This window comes from Lissotriton helveticus, chromosome 2_1 (assembly GCF_964261635.1).
Source record: "Lissotriton helveticus chromosome 2_1, aLisHel1.1, whole genome shotgun sequence".
Taxonomy (NCBI): domain Eukaryota; kingdom Metazoa; phylum Chordata; class Amphibia; order Caudata; family Salamandridae; genus Lissotriton; species Lissotriton helveticus.
Window position 1 is genome coordinate 1,182,930,620 of NC_136059.1, and position 26,979 is coordinate 1,182,957,598.

A 26,979-nucleotide genomic window follows, 5' to 3' on the forward strand; every position below is an offset into this window, starting at 1 on the left:
TTAATGATCATGGGAGATTTTAATGTGCATTTGTGTGGCGACCCGCTGAAGAAATGTATAGGGGATCTGCATTGTGAAAGAATTAATGGCTTACACTTAGAACACACAGTTGATGGGGAACTGTGTAACTCCCTATTAGATAACCTGGATCTTTCTATGGGTCTTACAATCAGGGACCCGCTACGAAGCTGTGAAATACCTACATTTAAGGGGCATGGAAGGGGCACTTTTATTGATCATATGCTGTTTTCGCAACCCCTGTTGCCCTTCCTAGAATCATTTGATATTGTTAACAGCGAGTTTAGTGATCATAACCCTCTTGTGATTCGACTTAGGGGTTTTGAGATCACCAAAGGTGAACATACTTGCAGGGAAGGTAGGATGTCTACTACAGATGGGAGGAGGAGACTTAAATGGTCTATGGTAACCCCTGATCTCCTGTATAAGAACATCGAGGAGAATTTCTCACAAGATATTATTAGCTGTGCTAGGATAGGAGCAGATCCACAGGAGGTGCTAATTGCCTATCAAGATTTGTCGGGGAAGGTGTCAGAGCTATTAACGATTCCAGTCAAAAATAGTGGGGAGAGACATGGCCCTAGGTGGTTTAACCACGATTGCTCCGAAGCGGCTCGTGATCTCAGGCTTGCACTGGCAGTTTCTCCGAGAGTGCAGGAGAATGTCAGAGAATGTCGGAGAAATTACAAGTTTATTCTTAAAACTCACAAGGAGCATTTGAGAAACGAGGCGTGGGATGCGATACTAGATCCTTCCACACTTAACAGTAGCTCCAGATTTTGGGCATTAGTTAAAAAGCCATTTCTGGTGGAAGAACCTGGGGATGGGCTTGAGTGCTGAATAGCAAAAGAGGACTGGGTGCAACACTTTAAAACTTTATATTGTTCAGAGGACATCTTAAGTGTGGGGTTAGCCACTGGGGATAGAGGAGGAACCATTAAGTTTGATAGCAGGGAGGTGGTTGAGGCCATAGAAGGTCTGACAGCAAACAAGGCACCAGGCCCAGATGGGATTCCCCCAGACCTGTTTAAATCAAAACCGACTTTCTGGGCTCCAATTTTAGTGGCAGTCTTTAATGCTGCTGCTTGTGCTGGTTGCCCTATGGCCTGGGGACTGTCTACCATTGTGCCGGTATTTAAAGGGAGACAGGGGTAGCCCCCATTGCTATCGGCCAATTTCCTTAATTGACGCAATGGTCAAAATCATGGGGAGAATTCTTCTACAGAGAATTACATGCTGGGTGAAAGATAACAACATCATGTCTATCTCCCAGTATGGGTTCTGTGTGGGGCGTTCAACCACAACCCAGTGTCTTAATTTGTTTCTCATCCTCAGTAAATATACGGTGGCGCAGAAGGGAACGGTCCATCTCGCCTTCATGGACCTGTCATCAGCCTTCGACTGTGTCAACAGGGGAAGGCTGTGGCAATACATGAGGGAGAGGGGAGTCGACACTGGGATTGTCGACTTCCTGGTGGATATGCACAATCACACCAGTGCTAACGTCAGATACTCTGCAAATGGTGACACCACTGATAAGTTTGATATAAAGAAGGGTGTACGCCAGGGCTGTATCCTCGCCCCTTTTCTTTTTAATTTTTATATAAATGAACTGGATGCTGCTTTACAGACGGTACAGTCAGATTGCCCCAGAGTGGGTAGGCGGGGTATTCCCGTTCTCTTATGTGCAGACGAGGCTGTTTTAATTTCTAGAACGGAGAATGGGCTTCAGCTGCTTTTAAATGCTTTTAATGCTTTTATGACCGACAGGGATCTAATGGTCAACAACTCCAAATCGTACATTATGCATGTTGGCCGTCAGTCTAAAAGGAAATTCATTTTCAAACTTGAAGATGTACCTATTCCAGTTACAGAAACATTTTCATATCTTGGCGTTTTATTTGATTCCAAACTTAGTTGGGGCCCTCACCTGGCTAAGAAAAAGGGGGAAATGTTAAGGGTTAATGCATCAATTTTTAATCTTGCAAAAAAACTGGGGAAGAAACCAGTTAATGCAATGGTCAAATTGTATAACGCCAAGTCAGTTTCCACTGCAGTATATGGCAGCGAACTTTGGGGCTATGTATCAGGAGAACTACTACAGGTTGCTGAAAATACCTTTCTCAAACGTCTTCTATGTGCCCCCTCTAGCACCCCTAACCTTGTAATTCATGAGGAATTAGGGCTCCAGTATTTACGTGACAATTTTGCCCTAAAGCCACTGATCTGTTGGGTTAACCTGTGGTTAAACGAGGAGATACCTCTTACACATCAGATTGTGAGAGATCTTGTAGTTCAGGATAACTCTATGTGCATCCCATGGTTAAAATACTTGAAAAACTGTTTTGCAAAACTGGGGCGTTTAGATTTGTTCACTTGCCCCAGTGGGATTGTAAAGGGGATGTAATAGCCATTAAAACAGCTTTCTGTAAGTACCAATTGGCTGATAGAGAGAGCGTGGAACTGTTAAAGCCAAGTGTCAGGAAATATGTTATGCTAAAGACATGTCCTAGCATAGAACCCTACTTGGCAGGTTCGTTTAGTTCGCATGAAAAATTTCTGCTGTCGAGGTTTAGATTTAACATCTTTCATCACCTTTTAATTAGACCCAAGTCGGACATTTTTAGCAAATGTGCAGCTCCCTGTGGCTGCGACGGGAAGTCTCCACAGGATATGCTGCATTTTATGTTTTTATGTAGGTTTTATGAATATCCCCGCCGTCGCTATCTGGTTGCCCTTTTAAGAAAACTTGCTTTTAATCAAATCAGACCAGCTCTTTTTTATTTACAGCTATTGTACCCGGACTGTGTTCTTTAAACAATATCGTTCTTAAAATTAGTTGTCAGAATGAGAACCTGTCTGGATCAATGACTATTGTAAACTTTTTTAACGGTATAAACCACAATAGTCTCCTGTATAATTACGCTCCTTTGCACCTCATTAAGCATTGTTTGCACTTTATAATCATCCAGTCTGTACGCATATTGATATAGGGTCAAAAGAATTTTGTAATACTTAATGACTGTATATATGGCAATAATGTGTGTAATGTTTTTAAATTGTTGTATACATGTACACTTTTATGGTTTGAAATATAACCGAAATAAAGCCTCCTATGATTTGATTTGATTTGGTGTCTCGGGTCTGCCACTGCAGTGCCTATGGGCAGTTTAGAACTGCCATGTCCTCCTGGCCAGTGTCCCCACTGACCAGGCCTAACCCTTCCCTTTTTGTGCACATCAGCCACCCCTATGGAAGGCCCAAGGTACCCCCCTGGGCAGGGTGCAGTGTATGTGAAAGGTAGAGCATGTACTGGTGCAGGTAACATGTTCTGGTAGTGAATTACAGCCATTTTCGTTTTTCACTATTGTAAGGCTATCTTGCTCCATAGATTAACATGGGGGATGCTGGCTACAGTGGTTAACAGCATTTCTTCCCATAGGAACAAGATAGGACATAAGTATCTAGTATCCCTGAACTCAGAATTTAATAACACATCTTTTAGGAAAGGTTGTTTTTAAATCCTGGGTTTGAGAACAGCACTTTTAGAGAGTTGCTGTTCTCTTGTCTAACCCTTCTGTGTGCCTGGGCCTGTTTGTGTATTGACTGTCTGGTTTGTGAGTGACAGGGGCTGGGGAATTCCCCAGCAGGATGGATGAGTCAGCACTATGCTGAATGACTGCAGTTGCAACTGGAGTGGTGGGAGGAGTTAGCACCTGGGCTGAATAGGGCTGTGCCTGCCTTCCACAATGCTGGCTCCACCCCCTGCTGGGCGGCTGAGGACCTTGCCCCTCACTCAGAAAGGAAAGATGCAGCCAGCAAAACAAAGTGCTCAGGATCCACCCAGAACTGGTTCAGACCGGGCTCAGGGCCCACATGCACCAAGAGAACAAAGACTTTAGGGGTATAAGTACAGGACCCCTGACAACAGAAAATTAGATCATCTTGGAAATCAAGAAGGAACCTCTGCCAAGGAGAAAGCTGAAACTGAAGAAGGAAGATTGTCCTGCTGTTGCTCTGCTGGACTGACCTGTTGCTTTGCTGCCAAGGAGACGGGAAGGACTTTGCTGTTGAGCTGTGTCCCCTGTCTTGAAGGAATCTCCAAGGGCCTGAGAAGAGCTGGCTCCCTGTTTTGAAGTCCCAGGAACAAAAGGACTTCACCCCCAGCTTCCCTGAACTCTGCTGAGAGAGTTCTGTCCTTCCTAGAGTGCTTGATCCAGTTGTGGGGCCTCTGGAAGTTGTACCTGAGCTGGGAAGCTTGAAACTAAGCTTGAGTGACTTTTGAAACTGAAAAGTGTTGCATCGCTCACTTGCGGAGCGCATCCCCGACAGTGCGAGAAGTTTCCCGCCGCTACGGAGGTCGAGATCGTCGCAGCGCCTGACGCCGCTGCCAGAGACGTCGCATCCTTCGTTTGCGGGAGAATCGAACATCGCTGCGAGCATCGTCGCAGAGCCTGTCGTCGCTGGGTGAGAACGCCGCACCGCTTGCTTGCGGACCGCATCACGTCGCTGCGAGCATCGTCGCAGAACCATCACATCGATGAGCTGCGAGAGAGAGGATCACCGCTGGACCGTGCATCGTCGCCCCGGAGATCGTCGCAGCCCCTTCGAGATCGTCGCATCGTGCCTTTGCGAGAACAGACTTCCTACGGAGCTACGCACCGGAATCCATACAAGTGGCCTTCCTCCCCATACAGACCGGATTCGTCGCAACACGCCCGCTGCTGCAGCGGGGCTGTCGCATCGCCTCCCCAGGGTCTCAGGAGCAACGCATCGCTTGTTTTCCACCGCACCAGCTTCTGCTTTTGGAACTTTGTTGTAACTAAAAGGTACTGTGAGTAAACGTGACGCAACTGTGAAATTTTCACGCATCAGTAGTGAATTCTATCGCAACGTTGAGAATTCTATCGCAACCTAAAGAATTTTAACGCAACCTTAAGAACTCTTTTTGAAACCATATTCTTGAACTGTGTATGTTGGATTTTTGTCGTTTTGGTCTTGTGTAGTTTAGATTCAAAAATACCTTTATTTTTCTAAACTGTTGTGGAGTCAGTTTGTGGTGTTTTCACTGTGTTACTGTGAGTGTTGGTACAAATACTTACGCATTGCCTCTGGTTAGCCTAGACTGCTTGTGCCAAGCTACCTAGAGGGTGAGCAGGGGTTATCTCAGAGGGTCATCTCCTTGCCCTGACTAGAAGCAAGGGTCCCTATTTGGACGGTGGTACCTACCTCTGCCAACTAGAGACCCCCAGATCTAACAGTGGGAAAAGAATAAAATAAGTCACGCCATGCCCCATGTTTGAGGGCTCAACTTGGAATAGGCGCTATTTATCACACACGTTAAATTCCAAACCTCAGGAATTTGGAAGCCAAGGAGTAGAAATGTTTCATGACACTGGACCCATGCGTGCAGTCATATATGAAAGTAGCACAGAGCATGCCCAGTACGGGAATAAACATGTACTTACTGGTGACTGTGGAAAGCCTGGCGGCATTGAAAGCGGTGGTAGCATTGGCAGATTCCCAAACACATTTTCAAATGGTTGAAACTGATAAAGAAAGTAGATACAGTTAAACAGGAGAGAGAAAATGTTCCTTAAAAAATGGACAAAGCATCTCTTTTATGAACGCCTATAGTTTGAGCACCTTATAAAAGGCAATATTCAAATGATGCACACACACACACACACACCCACACACACCAGTTATGCATAGTATTAGGACTTGATTATATGTGCAAGCACGTTTGTCCACCCGTACAGGAGTAAAAGAGACAGGATTTCCACATATATGTCCCTACATTAGTTTTTGATTTAGGTTAATGCTGCCAAGTTAGTCATATTAAGTTCCTTTCTATAGCGCCTAATTACCAAGGACCAATGGTTGTGTGTCGGTGGGCCAACCATTGGATGTAGGGCCTAGTCTATAAGTAGCCTTGTCGTATCTCTTTAAACAGTATGAGCCAGATTGACTAATTTTTTCACACAGCACTGCTCTGTAACCAAATGATGCTCTGCTGTGTGCAAGGGGGAAATCACAGACCAGAGCCAAATCTATTACATTTGGCCTGTTGATGAGTCTTGCAAGACACTCCACCTTATACAATGGTAAGTGAGTGCGAGTCTGCTGCCTAGCATAGGATTTGTACTGGAAGCATGTTTTTCCTGTACAAATTCCTATGTCTAGCACAAAATCAGAAGTATTCCACAAATCGATAGGGTGCTATGCACTGAAGCGCACTTGTAATGGGTGAGTCTTTTGGAGGAATAAATATAATTCCACTTGGTAAGGACTTTGTTAATTGTTGATGCAAAGCCTGGTTCTAGCTCTGTTAGTAGATTTTAAATGTGTGTCTAAACCTATGGGTATTTGTACTTCACTGCCCAGTCCGGTTCCCAAAACCTCTTGAAACAAAGCAATGGGAAGCACCTCAAAACGGTTTTTGAACTGAGAAATTGACACCTTTGGCGTGAAAGACACTTTTTGTCCTAGATAGTATATACCCTTGCAAGACTTTGCATTGCTTTGAACCGATTCGCATTGCTTTGCACAAGAGCAAAGCCTTAGTAAATCTAGGCCAGCTTCTCTGGAAAAACCAGTAAAAGCTGCTTTAGCCTTAAAGGATAGTTTGTGATAAAGGCCACTACTTTAGAAGGGGAGCTTCAATGTTGCCAAATTAGTAAATGTTGTCTTATTGTTGTGTGGCTGTCACCACCCAATCTCACTCCCCTTGACTAGGGCATAGCCTCACTTCTTTCTCGGCCTACATAGACCATGCTTATTTGAAGGCATCCAGAAATAGGACTTCCATCCATCCACTAGGGGAGATCCATCTTCTTGGCTTTCTATTGAATTTCTCTCAAGAGGACTCTGATGACCTGGATTCCGACCATACAGGTTTGCCGCCTCTACTTCTGCCTCATCACTAGTCCGTCATAGAACTCCCTGTGGGCTAACTATAACAGTAGCATGGAAGCCTGGGTGGGACAGAGCATACGCATACAACACATTAAAATGCAGTATTAAGAAATGTAGGCTTTGGGATTACAGATAGGTTAATTTAATAGATCTGATAAATCAGAAACACCCACTCTCCAGGTAAAAGGAAACTCATCCACAGGCTTGGGTGTTCTTATAAACCTATTGCCTATAAGCCATATAGTCCTACCCATGCCTCCTAATAAAGGTAGGATCCCCGGTCTAAACCTTCTATTGCTGACCTGGAACACTCCGGTTTCTTAGCTAGGCGAGGAAAGGACCCGAAAACTGTTGTAAATTTGGAGGAGTACTACTGTTATTTTTTTTAACTCTACAAAAATTGGAAATGTACTCCAAAACCTAGAGGAGTAGACATTTCACACAAACATTATGAGGCACTGTATAAGCATTTGTAAATTGTGAAAAAAGACCTGTAACGGGTTGCAATGTTTTACACGTACATTTTACATGTCGATAGTCTTATTCAGGTGTTCAAATTAGGTATTTTTCAAAATGGTCAACTTTCTCAATTTCTACAACACTTCATTATTTTTAAAAATGCCTTAGTACTATTTCACACATACAGCCCAATTTTTAAAACGATGGACATAAGGAGGTCAGTATACAGTAAGAAAAACTTTGCATGCTATCATGGTTGCTTACTTGGTTGAGCTGCTGTGTTTGTTGTGCTGTCATATCCGGTATGAGTTGTGCTGGCGGAAGTCCATGGCCGGGGTTGACCTGCTGCTATATTAAGTGGGCATATTAGCATAATGTGCAAGACGGTGAAGTTTAACATAGAACGTTGACTGGTGGTGCTTTTCTTATGTATGAACAGTTTCACATGTCGCATTCACAATGAACCTCAGAAATGTACTCAATTAGTGCTACAGTGGAGAAGTGTGGCTCAATGGTTAGAGCAGCAGACCCTGATGCAGAGGTCTAGCCCGGGACCAGCGTTCAATTCCCCGCTTCGGCGGGTCTTGGGCTCAAAATTCCACGGACCTGATAATTCTCGCCTCGGTGCCTATTCCAATCATGGAGTCCCACTCTGCAACTCTGGGCAATAGCTTGCTTAATCTCCACAACGGCCCCTCGCGGCAGGATGCCTGGCTTTCACCTTGGGGGTGCCCAGGAGGGGACACCTCACAGGGAAAGCCAGGATGGGTTCCACAGTGGTATTCGTACAAGCGCCTTGAGACCCTTGCGGGTGAGTAGTGCGCTATACAAGTATCAGTTTACATTTTACATTTACAGCATAATTAGGAGCAAACTGTGAACTTCATCGGAATTAATTAAGAATTCAAAGATCACTTTCGGAAGGCTGTGACTGTCACCGCATTCCTGAGGAAATAACTGGCATGATCATTTACGCAAACGGAAGTGTGGCAAGTGCATATTTCCGAATGGCTTAATGCTGTGCATAAAAGCATTTTCATTTTATAAAAAAAAATCACCACGTGGAAATCACTTTTCCTTGCGGAAACGCCTCTTCTAAACCCTTCACAATTTTGGGGGCGTTTCATTCCCACCTGGAAAGTGGTTTTGCTCCTGTCCTTAGGTGGAAAAAGATCTGTAAAAGGTTTGGGAATAGACGCACACTTGAGTGCTGGTGGGCAATTTTAGTAGCTGTCTCTCTTTCGGGGCATCCATAAGCCTGTCCCCGTTAACATTACTGAAATGCAATATGACACTATTATTGAGTAATTTTACATGTGAACAAAGCTATTTATGAGTGCAAATTCTCATTTTGTGAAAAACAAAGTGAATATGCAACATGCATTTGATTTTCGAGGATCACAAATATCTTTCTGAATTTGGCTAAGAGCTGTTTTGCACGTTCTCAAAACCTTTCCACTGAACTAATGCAGGCAAGTCTTGTTTGTTAAGACGGTTATATTTCATACTGTTATCACATCTTTAGGTAATTCGAATTTTTTATTTTATTTATTTTATATAGCACAAACTAGACCCGAAGAGCGCTTTACATAGCACCATTTCGTTACACAAGGACACATTCATTTTTGTTAGGCACAGGGAGATTAAGTGATTTGCTCAGAATCACAGGATGTTGAGTGTCGTTGCCGAGACTCGAACCCGGTTTCTCAGCTTCGACGTCGACAGCTCTAGCCGTAAGGCCACATCCTCTCCCCTTTCAATAATTGTAATCTTAGAATCTGCTGAAAGATGCACACCTAGTTAGAAGAAAAATGGTGAAAAGGCAAGGATAGATTAAACGGTACATCAGACTATGGGCCCTGTGGATGCCCTGGTTGGGGAAGGGCTAATTGGAATGAACAAATATTTTGACCTTGAGAAGGTCTACCTTAGTTAGGGGCATATTTACAAAGAAGTGATGGAGCATGGCGTTAGACTACTTGGCTTAGCGACGAGCTCCACCACTTCAGAAACGCAAGGCTGCACTGTATGTTTGCTGCTTGGTGCAGCACTCATAGAAGTTGCAATTCGTCATTTCTTATTAATGATTGTTTATGTGCAGGAAAGGTCACCTTCCTGCACATAATCAATGGCATTTTGCTGTAGAAACAGCAAAAACGAGGAGAAATAAAGCATTTCTCCTCGTTTTGCCATGGTAAGACCCGTTTTTTTGGGGTCTTAATTAAGGCACTGCCCCATATTAATGCCACCCTTGTAAATATGGGGCAGCATCAAAATCGATGGGTGTCACGGTGGAACGCCCACCCCAACACCTAGTTCCCTCCCCCTTTCACGCTAAGGGGCCGATTCCGATTTCGGCCAGAACCTTCCGACCGAATCGGTCAGTGACGGCCGGATTCCTTCCCGACCGAGCCATTCCGATGGGCAGGTCGGGAAGGCATTCAATTTGGATTTCTGGATTGTGGACGAGCCTGTCCGCAGTTTGGAAATCCTCCAGTACTCCCCCGGCTGCCTCTGTACGACCGAGGGAGTATGATGGCAGCGTTTCACTGCCTTTTTGTTACGGTCTGTCCGGCACGAAAAGGCAGTCGGAAGCTGTCTCTGGGGGTCCCCAGCAGGGCCCCCATGGGTGTGAGGCTGCCGGATGGCAGCCTGTGGGCACCTATGGTGACCCTCCGTTGATCCCTGCACCCGGTGGCAGGCACCTTGGGGTGCCGGCCACAGGGTGCAGGGATGAACTGCACCCCTGCTTTCTACATTGCAAGCATGCTTTCCGGTCGGAAAGCATGCTTGCATTGTAAGGTATATAAATGCAACCGAACCCTGTTTGGTTGCATCGTACTAGCAGGGCTATAACCGACGACAGCAGGTCGGTCGGTTACAGCTCCTGCCCGAGGTCGGGTCTGTCTGACATCGGAATAGGCTTCTAGGTGTTGCATGAAAGGGTGCCTTATTTACAAGGCAGCGCTAAGCCATGTTAAGTGACTTAATGCTGCTTTGTAAATAAGGAGAAGACTGTATCGCCACCACAATGTAAAACATAGTGACTTATGGTGGAGATAGGGGCTTGTAAATATTCCCCTTCGTTTCTTGGTACCATTTCAGTGATATTGCAGGTGTAAACCACAACTAGTTATTAGTAAAGCATGCAAACTAGGTGATGGGTAGCATCAACCCTACTGGTATTCCAGAAACTCAGATAACTCTGATTGTGCAATGGTGAAAAACATCTGCAAGATTGTTTTGATAAAACACAACCAGGGTCCAGAAGACTTGCAAAGGGATAAATGCCAGCATTTCAGATATTTAAGGCTATATTTCCCACATGTTGTGGAAATGTATTACTAGGGTGCACCAAAGCTCTGTACACTGCCCGGTACTCCTGCCCCAGGGCATTCCGTTAAGAATACTATTCTGAGTGAATCTCCCAGCTAAACAAAAGGTGTGTGTGTGTGTGTGTGTGTGTGTGACACTGCTTTCTCTAATTATCACCACTTTGCTAACTGCTTAAATACACCTTTTGTCAGATCATTATTACTCGTTTGTTTGAATAAATGTATTACAAATCCGTCCTGTGACATCTTCCCCCTGAGGGTGCCCTTTACTCTACCCTATCATTAACAACTGACATGGTTCTGCGTATTCAGCATAACTAATGCTGCAATCAGAAAACTTTGCCTGTCAAGGTCTCAATAACACCCTTGGATTCCCAATGACAGTGTGTCTCAAAACCTGCTGAAACTTCAGATCTTTTACATAGATGTTTCACTTCTAAAACAATGCCAGACATAAATCAATTTTTCCACCATAAGTGGACATTTATATAACTTAACATTTGGCTTTACTCAAGAGCATGGCTTTTTAAAAGCTGTTACTAACAGTGTACGGACAATATGGCTTTTTGCGCTCACCCAACAGATGTCTAGACACATGCTTGCCATCTGTGTCTGCTTCATGCCCCTGTTTCACATTGTCACGGACCATGTAGAGCAGGTAAAAAACAGGGGTTATTATTATGGCATTATAGGCCTCTGTTAAGAACTTTCCCAGTTGTTAAAGGCCATCTATAATGAGGAGAGGTCCGGTAACAAACGGTACACGTTGAGAAAGGAAGGTCATAATTCCATTGGAACATGCCACCTATTGAGGGTAGGTTGTTCTAAACTAAACAGGGAGAGACAGAGACAAACATTGGAATGTTTGAAACTGATGGACAACCCGTGGCGTAGCTAGAGCTTTTGCCGCCCGGGGCGGTCCGTGAGCATGCCACCCAGTGACGGCCGGCGTAGGTAAGGGGGGGGGGGTCGACAGAACGAGACGAGGGAAAAGAAAGTTAAAGAAAAACACTTACCTTGTGCTTCCAGAAATTGCTCATCTCTCGTCAAGGGGGCCCCAAGCTAAGCCACTGCAATCTACAGCAACTATTATTGATTTACTGCCACACCATTGTCTTCAATTGAGTTCTTATTATTGCAATGATATGACTTTAATTTACACATTATCCCCAACTATTCTACAACTTCAATGTTATGAATGTAGTGCCCAGCAGCTATACACAGAGAATAGGTGCATCAAAGAAGTTCATAGTTTCACACATACCTGGGTTTGCTCTGGAGTATTTCCTAACATATTATACATTTGCATCAGTTGCAACATCTGTGAAATGAAAAATATGGGAGGATAATTTAGATTTGAACAGTTTTCAAAACAATTCATACATGCAGGTTCAATATAATCTCAGACTTTTGCATGCAGTTAAACGCAATTATTGATTATGTAAAGCAACGTTCATAAACGGGTTAAGAAACAAGTAATTTTTTTAATTAACTTTAGAAGGACAGAGGGACAGGGAAATCAACATTACAGCAGAATACTGGTGTATTTTTCGAAATATTAGTCTGAAGGTCAAATAAAAAAAACTCCGGAACAAATTTGCAAGAGTCATCAACAAGTTAGGTTCCAGACCTGCCATGGCATCCATATAAAGAGACTTGTAGATTCTCTTGTTTTAGAATGACTCATAAGTCAATTTTTCTTGTTGTTGTGCCTCTTCAAAATGCACAATAAACCCCAAATGGTGTTTAACATCTCCAAAATGTGCTCTGAAGAAAATATTTGCGAAAGAGGACTTCTCTAAATCTCACATAAAGGCCTGATTACAAGTTGCAGCATCATTTATCACTCCTGATAAATAATTATACCAGAGGATACATTATTTATCAGGTGTGATAAATACCACCTATTACAAGTTCATGGGGAATAACATGCGGATTTTGGTGTTTAATGCACCATATTCCGAATGATATGGTAAATACTGTATGTTCGCCCTGTTTTTGCAGGTATGACCTGCCAAATTGCAATGGCGGTTTAGTTATTAATCCATCTGATCATTATGGCATGCATTAAATACCTTCAAACTCATAATTAGTCAGAATATTACGAGGAACTCGTAATCAGGCCCTAATTCACCACATTAGTAATCCACACCTATCCTCTGTTAATGGAACTCCAGTGGCCCTCCATTCTAATGCCTTTCTATTCCTTTACACAGAAGAGTAAATGCAGATGGAAATATCCCACTAACAGTGTTTGCAGCGATTCACCTGAGCTAGGGCCACTGAAACTATTCTATTCTGTAAGGCAGAGATTTTTGCAGAATTATGGATTAGCAGCACTTGCTACATACTCTTAAATTTTCTGCAGAATTAGAGGGTAAATTATTTGCTGATACAGTGCAATCATGCGTTACACTTCTTCAAAATATGCTGCCTTAAGCCACATAATTTCCTTTCCCTTGCCGCATAATTTAATCAACCCTGTTGCATAATTTGATTCTTCCCTGCAGCATAATTCTAGTGGCCCTGCCTGTAGTGCGCTCTTTCAATTTCACTCTGAAAACACTACCTGCACATATCATGGATTATTCTTTGCACATATGTATGAAGCTCAAATGGGTTCGCAAACGCCAAAATTCGCTAAATGGTATGTATGTAGCAAATTTTAATGCAAAATAAGGAATCGCAAATTTGCGATTCCTTATTTTGCGATTGCATCTAACCCCTTCGATGCTCATGACCAGCTCAGCTCGTCATGAGGTATACCTCTAGGGTGCTCATGACGAGCTGAGCTCGTCATGACCACACCCATTAACATTATGGCCCAGCACAGCAGAGGGATCTCTCAAGCAGCCAAGGTGTTAAGGATTCACAAATTTTGTGATTGCTTAAATGCAATGTATGAAGCACCCAAGTTGTGCGATTTCTCATTAAGAAATCGCAAATTACCACCAACTTGAAGTTGGTGGTAATTTGCGATTTCTTTCACAAAAGCACTTTTTTGCATTTGCGAAGGTGCCATGTGGTGCACATACATGCCCTTAGGGCATGTATGTGCGCCATATGCCCACACATGTGAATTTCAGGGGTGCATCAGGGTGTCCCTTTGACACCCTTGCACCCTTGAAATTATTCTCAATTTGTGATTCTCAAATTGCGAATCGCAAATTGAGAATAACTTCACATTTATTCCTATGGGCCTCCTGGCCCATAGAAATGAATGGGGAATTATTCCTTAATTGCGATTAGCAATTTGCTAATCGCAATTAAGGAATTTTAAGAAATCACAAAAAAAATTGATTTTCTACATACATACCAATTTGCAAATCTCAAATAGCGATTTCTAAAAAATTGCTATTTGAGATTCGCAAATCTCGATGTTGATACATCTGCCCCAAAGACCTTAGAGGGGAACAAGGCCTAATTTATAAATGGATTCTTAACTGAAACTGAGCTGATGTGCTTGATATAAACTATGATATAAACTATGACAAAGTCTGGACAGTTCTGTTGAATTGATTAGTTACCTCGCCACTGTTGCTTGCGGAGAGGATTCTTTCTGCTTCTCTTACCTGCAAGGCAAAGTGAAATTGATGACTTATGATTTGGGGAGATAATTCTACAATTGGTACTCAACAGTGAATTCTACGCATATTTAACGGATAAATGTAAAGGTCATTTGGCTATCACGGACAGTGGATGTTCAGATACATAAATGTGGCACGGAATATATGTTTAGCCATGGTGATCTTCACACCCCACAGACGCACACACTCATTGTATCTTGGATACCTGAGTTTTAGTCGTGGTTGGTTTACTTGATCAAAAAGGTGCCTTTTCCAGTAAATCAACAATCAATTACTTGTTTTTACTCTTTACCCTCTCACCTTCATTGCATTTAGTGAAAGGAAGAATAAAATGCAAACAAAAATTGATTAATTGAAATTGATAGGGTGAGAGAAATGGTGGAAAATATCACAGGATATGGACAGCCAATGGGATGCAAGGAAGAAGAAATGCAAATAAGCATGGGCAAATGCAATAGGTTTCGCCTATTGGATTCATAATCCATTTTTGTCTTGTAAATTTAAGCTTGGTGATCAGTTGTGCAATTTAAGTTAAAGAAACCCCATAAAGGTATGTTTTGGTGCGTTAGTGATTTAAGGGGTGGGGGGTAATCTGTGCAACAGTAATTTTGCTGGGGAAATCTGCAAAGTAAGAGAGTTCAGCAGCCGACATACAATAAATGTCAGCTAACACAGGTAGATTAGGTAAAGAGCCAAGTTCTGAAATAAAAGAATATGCAGGAGACAGTGTTCACCAAACATATCCTGTCTTCAGAAAGATGTGTTAATATTTATTTTTCAATATTTTTGCAGCACAGACATAATCCACAAAGCATGAGAGTGTATGATAGTGAATATTCTGATACAACAAATGATGGGCGTGCACACCACAGGTTGCCTCACTACCACCTGCCTATGAACTCACTCACCTCAACCGGAAGTCTTTGATCACTAATATTTTGGCTACAGTCTTTTTATTTCACAATATTTTTCCTTCAAGTGTAATTTAATCCCGTACCATGATGAAATATTTGAAACGTTACACACTGTACTTTATTAAATTCATAAATAAATCATTGTAGTTAACATAACAAGTGGCCATATAGCGTAAGAAGTACATCCAGCGTGGGGTACAGCAATGCTGTACGGAGCATTGGAGATTTTGAAGATGACAGGCCCAAACAAAGAGCGCTACATCACCATAGGTGGCAACGGTCAGTCTTATTGAAAATCTGCCTCTCGCTTAGAGTATTTTCTACATTTTCCGTACAAATTTTGCTCAACTTATTTACTGTGGCAAGCTTTCAGTTTGCTTTTTATGTAACATTTCTATATTTGAAGTCTGTTTATCTGAGAGCAAATGTAGAATTACAGCCGGGGCTGTAGACTGGGAACTGGGGAAGTAGATATAAATCCGCTGTGAGCTCAGCTTCATGCGATTCTGGGCAGGAGGGGAGGAGGGGACACGGTGTGGTGCTAACAAACTTGCCCATAAGAAAGAAATTCCACCAAAGGGGATAAGTGTTGGACTTGGCCCTTTTGACAGGTTCACCCCGAAACTTTTTGCGTTCGCCTAGCCTTTTTCTGTAATCTGGTGTTGGTGATTTTAGGCCTCTGCGCACTTTAGCACTGTGGCCCACTGTAAAGTGCGTGCGCTCTCTGTGTATGTGTGGTGAGACTGGCCTGCCCTCCCATAGGAATGCATGGGCGAGGTGTGTGTCCCTGGTAGTTCCTGGTATGAGAGGTGTGCAGGGCCGAGTTTAATATGTGCGAACTCATGAGAATAAATGCTGTGCAATGGTTTGCGCAGATTTATTGTGACTAGTGGAGAAGTGCCATTTTTAGAAGTTGGCATTTCAGTGTGCAGTGTGTCTGCCTGCCTGATGTGAATTGAATGTCTGGCTTGTGATTGACAGGGGCTGGCTGGTGTGGTTGGCTCCAAGAGCCAGGATGGGTCTGCCCGGTGGTGAATAGGGAGATCTATATGTAGATGGGAGGGAGGAGTTGCACCTGGGACCTGAATAGGGATGTGCCTTCCCTCCACAATGCTGGCTTCACCTCCTGTGGTGCGTCTGATATCTCTGGCCTGTTCTGTGAATAGAAGAGGGGAGCTGAGCAACACAAAGTGCTCCTGAACCAGTTGTATCTGGTTCTCCCCTTGCCCTACAGTTGTAGACAAAGGAAAATGATGTATAAAAGCAGGGGCTGTGACCCCATGATGTTGTTCTGCTTTCTGCATCCTGTCCCTGCCAGGGTGTGCTGCTGCTGAGGCCCAGGGGGGCTACCATCAGGGCTTGCCTCCCTGGGCCCTGCATTGCCCTTTTCACCTGTAAGGACTGCTGGGACCTTTTGCTTATTATTTGACTTTGCCTGAGCACTGCACCTCTTGCTTTCCTAGCGCCTAGGGAGAGCTGTATTTTAAATTCCCCAAGGAAGGAGGAATGCGTGGGCTTGGCAGCGTGGCGCTGCCTGACGAGGAGAGGGAATACCTGGTGAGGGATTCCCCCGTGATGCTGCCGGGAGCGGGTGCCCACCCCGCATTGTGGTGCCTCCGCTGGTGGGAGCCTACCCCACTTTATTCTTATTTTTATGTTCCCTAGCGGGAGCCTTCTGCTTGTTTTGATGTTTAAAATACGGGTGCCCAACCCCGTTTATGCCGCCGAAGGAACCGCCGCGGCCCGAGCAAATGATGGCCGCCGACCCGGAAGCCAGGGGAAGTTCACCGGCTTCTGGGGGGGAGGGGGGGGGGGCGGCGGCAAGAGTTGAAGCATTGCAGGTGAAAGAGAGGACGGGAGCCTACCCCACCTCCCCCAGCATGGCGGTGAAGCCCCGGGTCCCAGGAGGGGATCCGGGTGAAGAAGGAAAAAGCTTCTGTTGGGGCAGGGCTCCCGTGTGCTGGAGGGAACCCTGCCTGCGCGTGCCCCTGAAGCCCCGGGTCCCAGGAGGGGGCCCGGGTGAAGAGGAGGCGGCCGGAGCAGGCGGCGACCCAGAAATGTGCCCTGTGGGACCCCCGTAGTGAAAAGGGAGTCCCACGCACAGCCCCAGCTCCATGCTGCCCGAGGAGAGCAGAGTTCCCCCCGTGAAAAGGAATCCCCAGCGAGCAGTCTGGTGAGTGAGAGAGGGCTGAGGGGCTCCGTGGGGAATATTGATGGTGCCTGATTAGGGCACAGGGTGATGTTCGTTTCTGAGTGGCCCTGTCCTGCAGCGGGCCGCTCCAAGGTGGCCATGGTTATTTAAAAGGGGCCTGAGAGGCCCGTAAGCATTTTGTTGGTGCCCCCAGTGTGGGGCTGGGCTTCACAACGGCGCTGCAGTTGTAGGTCGCTGCAACAAGGGGGCATAATTATTTCGGGAGCCAGTGTGCTCCAGGAGACAAGTTGATTCTTAGAGCCTAGATGGCTCCAACGCTTGGGCAATATTGCTTAAAAAGCCCCAGCAAGGCCCAGAGGGCACAGTTCTGCCAGGGCCACTTTTGTTCTCTTCCCAGCTGCGCCGCACCAGCGTGGGCAGCTGCAACGGGTGGCGCAATTCTTGAGAAAGTCCCTGAAAGGGACAGAAGTGGCACAGAGGTGCCAGGCCTTCCCCATTGTTCCCAGCTGCGCAGCAATTAGTGTCAGCTGCACCGTTTAGGCGCACAGTTCTTTTGGAGTCTTGTGAAGTCAGGAGTGAGATGCACTCCTTGTCCCCACACTTTCCCAGCTGCCCAGCAAGTAGTGGGCAGCTGCAACGTTTAGGTTTGCGCAGTGGCGCACCCTTGACTTTCGCTGCATTGGCAGCGCACCCTGACATTTTGGACACAGGGCATTTGAGCACCTTTTTGGATGGCCAGTTTGCCAGGGGGATTGTTAGATTTGTAGGGCGCCAGGCCCTAATGTGATGTGGTGCTAGGAAATGTAATGCATTTAGTATGTTTTACGCACCCTGTTTTATACCTCTAAACTGTGGTTTATGATTATGGAATTGTTTTGCATATCATGGTTTATGCTAGTGACAATATGTTTCACTGTGTGATTTACGCCCCTATTGTGAGTTATACTTAGGAGGTTAGGTCTAATGTGTTTAGACGTGAGAGATGATTGCATAATGTGTTTTTGCTGGTGAGGTTGGCGCAGAATGTAATCCGTGCCTGATGTGAGACTGTGCATAATGTAGTTTATGTTGCAGGCTGGTGCTAAGTACAGGGATTACCAGTGGTTACTGGTTGTACGTTTATGATCTGTTTTACTTTTACCTAGTTCACTTTGTGATGGTTCTGACAGTGGCCCATGTGGCCCTGTCATGTGTATATAATCCCTTGTGAATATTGCCCGTGCCATTTGGCACAGTGTGTATTATGTGTTTACTATTCTAATGTGTTATGAGAATACAAAGGCTATTTTTTATATAACCTTGTGTGGAGTTCCTTTTTGTAGTATGCCTGTGATGTTGGTGCTGTGTGCCTGCGCAACTGCTTTACACATGACCTCCGGGATAAGCCTGACTGCTCGTGCAAAGCTACAGAGGGGGTGAGCAGGGGTTATCTTTGGCGTGTAAATCCCCAGCCCTGACTAGAGTGGTGGTTTCTGCCTGGCTTTTGCGAAAGCCTTGGCCAACCAGAAATCCCATTTCTAACATTGGTGATCAGCGGTGGGATTAGGACTTGTGTTTGTGCAGTACCACATCGACAAATGGCTTCACTACAAAACTCTACATTTTAGATAGTCACATGTTGGGAATTATTGTTTATGATTTAATTTTCTCCTCAAGAGTGTCATTTTTAAATGGTGTTTTCTGCGCTTTTATATTTAGTGGCAGAAGAGAGAAAATGGCAGGGCGGGACGCCAGTAGGTGGGGAGGTTCCCATAGATAGGGAATCCCTTGCTGGGTCCAGTGCCCAAACCCTGTTCCTGTTCCCAGAGGCGTGGGTAGATAGGAGAGAGGGAGTGTGGAGGAGAAATGGCTAGCTCGGGAGGGTGGTTATCCCCTGAGTGTAGTATGCGTGTCTGGATTCACCAGTAGGGTGGTATTCAGAGGTGGCAGCGAAAGTGTGTCCAGTCTCATTCCCAGTTCCCAGAGTATGGTACCTGGTGCTCAGTAAGAGGCGTACAGGTTGTGATTCAGGGGCAGTGAGGGACTGTGTCACCAGTCTGGGGGTCGTGTGTGAATGAGTGGTGTGTTGCACTGGATGAGTGGGTGTGAGTTCTTTTGGTGATAAGGAGCTTGCACCGGAGGTGGACCTCTGGCTGTGTGCTAGATATCCTGCATAGGCATAGGGGAGTGATAAAAAAGTTTTTTTAAGTCCAATTTTAGATTTTATTTATCTGAGCACCTTTAGGTTCAGGTCCTGTTCTGGACAAGGGTCCGGGGCAGCTGGGACACCACTTGGGGGTTTGGGGCTCATCCAAGCTGGGTCAAGGTGTGGGTTCAAGATGGTGGGAGACTTTAATGTCCCTGTGGCTCTGAACAGGAGGCCAGCAAACTAGCCTTTTGAGTCACTTTAGTAGTCTTTGGTTCAGGTGAAGTTGCAGGGCTGGCTTCTGAGGGCTCAAGGTAACTTCTGTCTTGCTGGACTGGGTCAAAGTAAAAAGTTATGGTTGACTGCAATGGATTGCAGGTTGTATATGGGGACCAGGTTCATCGCTGGGGAAAGTTTATATTCTCAATTAGAAACTTTTATGGAGAAAAGGGAGCCATTGATGAGTTGGTGGAGGTGGGGGGTAAGCTGCAAGCTGGATCTGAAGCCAGGCTCAACCACAGCAGGCTGCTGAAGAGTGGGATTCCTTACGGTTGTCGACAATGGGGGGAAAGCTCTTAGTGGGCGATGTCTGAAGTCTGCGTCCAGGAATGCCTCAATGTTGGCAGGTTGCAGCTCTGCATCATACCAGAGGAAGCCCTCTACATTCCAACTTACAGATCTTTCCGGAAGTTAGATCTCCTTCTGCGGGGCACACCAGCAAGTTCAGGCTGACCAGCGGTTTGACATCATCTGCTGTGGCTTTGACAGTGATACCGGTCTTCATCGGTTTTCCCAGGCAGAAAGTTGGCAAAATGTTCTTTGCAATGTGGGCAAGAGGAGTACACTTTACCTCCAGCCAATGGTCCAGGACTTGGGGGTTAGGACTCACCCCAACAGAGGCCATCGGGAGGTCCAGGCCAGGTCCAGTTGGAACTAGTCAGCTGGGCAGTTGCAGGCAGAGAGGAATCTGCAAACGTGTTGTTTTCCTGTAGCTTAAAAGGCGGTCAGCCAACTGACCCTTGGAGCCACTTCTAGGTTCCTGGGTTCTAGTCAAGCAGGTACAGTCTTCCTTCAGATTCTTAAGAAAGCAGGGTGGACCTTCTTCCTCACAGGTCCATGAGTGTTCTAAGGAGAGGTCTGTGGGGTCCCATTGCTAGCAGGTAGGTTGTGGGCAAGCCTTTGTAAGGCTCCTAAACCAGTTCCTTTACCCCCAATATGTTTTGTGCCAGCCTGACTAGAGTATCAAAGGAAAGGCAGGCCTAGTGTGATCTACATCTGCCAGTGACAAGGTAGGCAACCTTTAAAGCCCAGGAAGGGGGTGGGTCAGCCCCCAGGCCATGCTACCAAGGGAGAAGTCACCATCCTCACTTCTACAGCACCTTGTCGACTGGGAGCAATACATATCTCACCACTGGGGAGGCATCAGGGATAAGGTTACAGCTGGACACTGGCGGGAAAGCTTTTTTGTTTTGAGCAGGAAAATTGCAACTTTGAAAAGTGTCCTTTCTAAAATAGTAATACAAAATCTGACCTGACCATTAAGTTGGATTTTAAATAACTTTCAAAAGGAGTCCCTGAACCATTTTTCTAGCTACTCCCAAACTGAATTTAGCATTTATTAGTTGTAATAGTGTAAACCAGTGTTAGCCTAAGGAAGAACCAGCCTTGCCACAGTGAAAAAAATGACTTTGAAGAGTTTTTACTGCAAGAACATGTAAAATATTACATTTAGATGTCCTACTTTTTAATTAATATGCATGCTGCTGTATGGACATTTAGGGCCCGACGTAGGCGTTATTTATAAGCATTACAAAGAAGATTTAGGCCTGGCAAAACAGTTATTTTGTCAGGTTGAAATGACGGTTTACATCTGCACACCTAGGCTGCAGTGGCAGGCCTGAGACAGGTTTTTACAGAGCTACTTTTGTGAGTGGCACAATGAGTGCTGCAGCCCACTAGTAGTATTTAATTCACCCACCTTGGGTACAGGTAATAATATATACTACGTTCTTATAAGTAAATGAAATGGGCCAATTAGGTGTATGCCAATTTTAACATGTTTGTAAGGGATGGCACAAGCATTTTACCCCTGGTTAGCTACAGCCAACAAAAACCAGTTCAGCAATAGAAAGATTATTGCACATTTTAACGCGCTCCCTGACTCCTGCACTACATGCGTGCAGAGCTGCCTTGCCGATTTAGAAGCTTTGCAGCTCTCACAAAGAGTAACGACCCCCACCCACTCAGGTGGGCACATATTAGATCCATTCTTTACCACCTTAGAGGACATAACTATGTGCCCACCGGTCCAGTTGTTATGGATGGACCATATGCTGGTGAAGGCATTGATCGCGGTGACAGACCCTATTTTTGTAGCACAGAACAAAACCTCTTTCTCTCGCCAGTGGAGTAAATTGAAATTAGAAGACTTTTACTCCTTACTAGAAAAGACACCCTTACCTACCTCTTTGGATGTCGATTGTGGGTATATCTTATTCTGTGATTGGATTGGAACGGCCTTGGATTCCTTTATACCTCTGGTTCGTTCCAAGTGTCGTACCAAGACCCATAGTCCGTGGTATGATGAGACCTTGGTGTCTCTCAAAAGAGAGTGTAGGCAAGCAGAAAGGCAATGGAGGAAAGACTATGATCCCTTGCGAAAAACTTACTACCTCACTCTATCTAAGGCCTATCATAGAGCGGTCTGTCGGACGCGTGCCGCTTACTATGCGCAGGAGTTTCAGAATAGCCCTAATCCCTCTAAATTAATCTTCAAGGTCTTAAAAGACCTGACGACTAAGAGGGCTCCTGCAGCAGAAATATGCACAGACCATCATTGTGAGAGCCTGGCCTCCTTTTTTGTTCACAAGGTACAAGCAATCTATCGTACCTTCCCTACCACCGTGCACCACTTGGACTCTGATGTCTGTCTAAGGGGAAATGCTATGACCCTGGACCAACTGGCCCCCCTTTCGGAGGAGGGCTTTGATCTTTTGAGCCAAAAAATTAAATCGGGTTCTCCTGCTGATCCCCTTTTGCCGACTCAGTTTAAAAACATGGAGGCAATCTGTCGCTCACCTTTGTTGGCCTTGATTAACGAGTCTTTGTCTTCTGGAATGATGCCCACCAAGTGGAAGCAAGCGGTAGTTACACCAATTTTTAAAAAGCCTACCCTAGACCCTAAAAAACCCGAAAACTATCGCCCCATCTCACTGCTGCCGTGGCCTGCTAAAGTTACCGAAGCCCACGTGAACAGGATCCTGGCCGATCATCTTGCCAAAGCTAACATCTTGGATCCCACACAAAACGGATTTCGTACAGGCCACAGTACAGAGACTGCCTTGTTATACATGGTAGAACATCTGTGCTCTGTGCTGGACACCGGACGAACAGCGGCACTCCTGTTGTTAGACCTGAGTGCCGCCTTCGATACGGTGTCCCATGAGACCTTGTTGCGGCGGTTAGAGGATGCTGGGGTCGGGGGCATGGCTCTAGGGTGGTTCCGCTCCTTCCTCTCCAACAGATCTTTTCAGGTCGCGATACCACCTGGTAAATCCACCTCGCACCCGCTCACCACGGGTGTTCCACAGGGATCATCTCTGAGCCCCACTCTTTTTAATTTATATGTGAGTCCGCTGGCTGCGGTAGTCAAACGCTGGGGCCTGACAATGGTGTCCTATGCGGATGACACGCAGCTGGCGGTCACACTAAGTGAGGACTCAGCTGTGGACGCCTTTAATTTTCGTGAGGGGTTGCGTGCGGTGGCCAAATGGATGAACCACAATTGCCTCCAATTGAACACAAAGAAGACCGAGGTGATGGTGGTTGGGAAGCAACCTGGATGGTGGAACGACAATTGGTGGCCCCCCGAATTAGGAATGATTCCATCTCCCGTTATGGAGATAAAAAATCTCGGGGTGTGGTTGGATACTACATTGAGTTTTACCTGCCAAACTAAGAGGGTAGCTGCCTCTTGTTTTGGTATAATCAGGGGCGTCAGGCCGGTGCTTAAATTCTTCGATGCCCCCACTAGACAGCTCGTGATTCAGGCATCTGTGCTGTCTAGGATAGACTATGCCAGTGCCCTCTTAGCAGGTACGAACAAGGCTGAACTCATGCGGCTGCAACGAGTGCAGAATGCTGCCGCAAGAGCGGTACTAGAGTTGCCTAAACGTTGTTCAGTATCCAGAGCATTGCAATCACTCCATTGGTTGCCTGTTGCTCGTCGGATCGAGTTTAAGGTACTCTGCCTAGCTTTTAAAATTTTGAAAGGTACGGCTCCACCTATTCTGATGAACTTATTGACCTCATATGTTCCCGCTCGACCTTTGAGATCGATGGGGCAGAATTTATCTGTTGTCCCTCGCTTTCTGCTGAGCAGGATGGGTGGCCGCTCCTTTCGAGTAGTGGCGGCCAAATTGTGGAACTCGCTTCCCAGTGAAATCCGAGCTATGGAGGATTTATTCCTATTCAGACGTGCCATTAAAACTTTTCTTTTTAACTAACACTTCTGGATTCAGGTGTGCTCTGTGATGTTGTGTTTACCTTTTCTTGGCGCCAGGACGCCCCTTTGCTGGGGCAGCTGCGCGCGGTACAAAAACCAATAACATAACATAACATAACAGAACACAATATCTGGGATGACCTAGCAGAAAGGGCACATTTACAACAGGTGCACTTGTGTTTTTTTTTAGCAATTTTTAGAGTACAATACATCCTTTAATCCAAAATGGACTCCGGACACATTTCGTGCTGAAAGATAGCATTGTGCCAATTTTTTATTTCGCATCTTTTCCTGCAATTTTAAGTATTTTTTTGTAAAATCTTGCGTAGAAGGCTAAGGCAAGTAGCATGAATTTCCCACATCCCAAGCAACTACTTTAACCACGACATCTATTTTCTGGAGTGTGGACCGTTTTCCAGGAGAACAATGCCAGTATTTAAACAAAACGAATCATTTTATAAACAAAGTCACAGTCTTGAAGTGCTGACTACCAAAGACTTCCAAACTGGAACCACTATAACATGTTTTACGATTGTGCAAGCCTTTGAAGGATGAAAAGATTAGGGACCCTACTGGAATTTAGAGGTGGAACAAGGAAATTAAATACTAGTCTGTTAGAACTGTATGTTGCTCTCCCCCACATACATGAGACACACATTTGGAATATGAAAGAATTTACGCATATGTACATAACTCGAAATTAGAAAGAATATAACAGGATGTTTGCACTGCAGCAAAGAAACAGGGAGGGAAATGTCCGGCATAGGTGCACCGATGCAAAAAAAAAAAGAAAAATACCGATATTGTTTTGTCGATTTTAAAGAATGGAATTCGAGAAAAATGTTTGTTCCAGTCAATTTTACAGGAATATTTTTAAATTGAGGTACAAATAAAGGCGACTGATTGTGTATATATATCTACACAAACACAGCACAGTTATTATTCATTTAAAATATGTATCGAAAACTGATTCCAGCGAAGATATGTTGGGCCAAAAATAAATTAAGACAGCTGATTTTGCACCATTTTTGTTAGGGATCTAAAACAAACACATGCTCTACTGAACTTTCCTCAAGTTAGTCTCATCTTACACATGTTAAAAGTCAAGAACATGTATTTTCTCTACTTCTTCTATGTATATACAACATAAATATAATGACACTAGTTACCTTCATGTTTCGCCTTGGTGTAAAACCTTACTTTGCAGTTATTCATGTTGCTTATGTGTACTTGAATATGCATTTTTATGTTAAAGTACAGAACCAGGAAAGGTGCGTCCACAAGAGTAGGTATGATCTTACAGCGCTACCCGCACCACCTGCAGGGGGCAGCAAAGGGCACCATGTTGCTGGTGGTGGGTGGACCGCCACAGACAAAAAATCCATCCTTCTATTTCCTATTCTGCCAATAATACTCAGACCCTTCCAATAGAGTTGTGGACGCGACAAATCATATATTTTAACACTGAAAGCAGATTGTTTCATTTCAGACGTGCATTTTTTACACGGAGACTTAAAAGTGTGCGACACAGCACAGGTGCACAAGTTTGCAAACTTCAATCAGTCCAGAGGGACCTCTTTAGCGATGTTATAGCTAAGCACAACTGTCGTTTTTGTCACACTTTGCTCTTACAGAACCAACAGAAGCCAGTAAGAAGCAGCGAGATTATAGTAATAAATGCATACTTACTGGAAAAGCAATACTCGTTCCCAGGAGGCAGAGGAGCAGAATTGCGGTTCTCATGTTTGAAATTGCTACCTGCATCGAACAACAACCAGGTGTTATCTTTGGGTGTCGGATTTTCATCCATGGAAACATAGCACTTAAAAAGTTACTTCAGTCACTGCATGGGTTAATTACCTTCAGAGGGTGATATAAATAGAAACGTCAAGCGCGTGCCACCACTCCCGAACTTTCTCTCATGGAACCCTCGGCGATTTGCGATGTCCTTCACCCAGTCTCACATTTTAAACTCGGCGTCTTCCAACAAGTGACCAATCAGAGCACAGACTTAACTCTGAAGTCATTGGGCTTCTCCAGTGCCCACCGTCCAATTAGCCTTCTAATAGGCGCAGACACGGTTATACCACAGGGCGCCCGTCTCCTTTAATAGGAGGTACTTAAAGAAACCTTTCGTAATCTGAAAACACAAGCCATGACCTACCTTAAACCGCAGCTCCAGCATACACACACACATGGGAGACACCATATTATCACACAAAACACCTGACACTCGATAAACTATTTCACACAGAAAATGATGTGAGTTGTAAGTAAAGTCACCAAACGTCTGTGATCTGGTCTAAGTAGAACAAGCAAGTAAAAGAAGCGTACCTCAAAGAGAAGAACTGCAAAAAAGGAGTGAGCCTAACGTTGCCACATGACGTTTTCGTTAGAACATATTGTTGTAAAATAAGTCAGTACAAAATAGATAATTTCGTTTAAAAAAACCTTCAAAACATCCAGTTCTTATAACGCACTTCAAAATGTCACACAATCTCCTGGTCCTCCAGAGTTTGGCAGAGCAATGGTCCCACCGTAAGCCAGCAGCTGCCCTGTTCCATCAAACTCAAGGCTGCTTCATCCATTTAGAGGTGAGGCATAGAGCTGGGTTTTTAAATGTGGAACATTTTAGGGTCTTTTTAAGAGCTTGACTGCGAGGGGGAAGGGTCCACCAGAACCACCAAACCCATGTAGGAACCGCCTACCAGATGAGGAGTTTTCCTCTGTCTGGAGTGTGATTCTTTGGCATACCCAGGGTGGTGCCTATGAAATAGGGAACATCAAAGGCAATACCTGCACTGAATGGACTGCTGCAGTCCATGCCATGCGGGTACTGGTGTGCATGCACACAGGGGACCACATGTTGTTCCCCCTGCGTGCATCCACATGGCGTGAGGTGTTTCCTCTTCACCACACTTTTCATGGTGGTAGCACCGTTTTGCAAAGTGTGGCGGTGAGGAAATT

The 26,979-nt window shown here is 45.0% G+C and overlaps 1 protein-coding gene across 2 annotated transcripts in view; it reads right to left on the reverse strand.

Moving 5' to 3' along the window:
* Positions 1-25,940, reverse strand: part of AMTN (amelotin) — a 49,084-nt gene extending 23,144 nt beyond the window's left edge. The window contains exons 1-6 of one of the 2 annotated variants that reach the window (XM_078677469.1): positions 25,873-25,940; positions 25,702-25,770; positions 14,258-14,302; positions 11,995-12,051; positions 7,660-7,740; positions 5,487-5,567 (exon numbers count right to left, since the gene is read on the reverse strand). In XM_078677469.1, the coding sequence (XP_078533595.1) occupies positions 5,487-5,567; positions 7,660-7,740; positions 11,995-12,051; positions 14,258-14,302; positions 25,702-25,755 (318 nt within the window). In that variant the 5' untranslated portion in view covers positions 25,756-25,770; positions 25,873-25,940. Of the gene's footprint in view, positions 1-5,486; positions 5,568-7,659; positions 7,744-11,994; positions 12,052-14,257; positions 14,303-25,701; positions 25,771-25,872 lie in introns of both variants that reach the window. The other variant, XM_078677468.1, reaches the window with a different exon arrangement.
* Between the last annotated feature and the right edge of the window lie 1,039 nt (positions 25,941-26,979).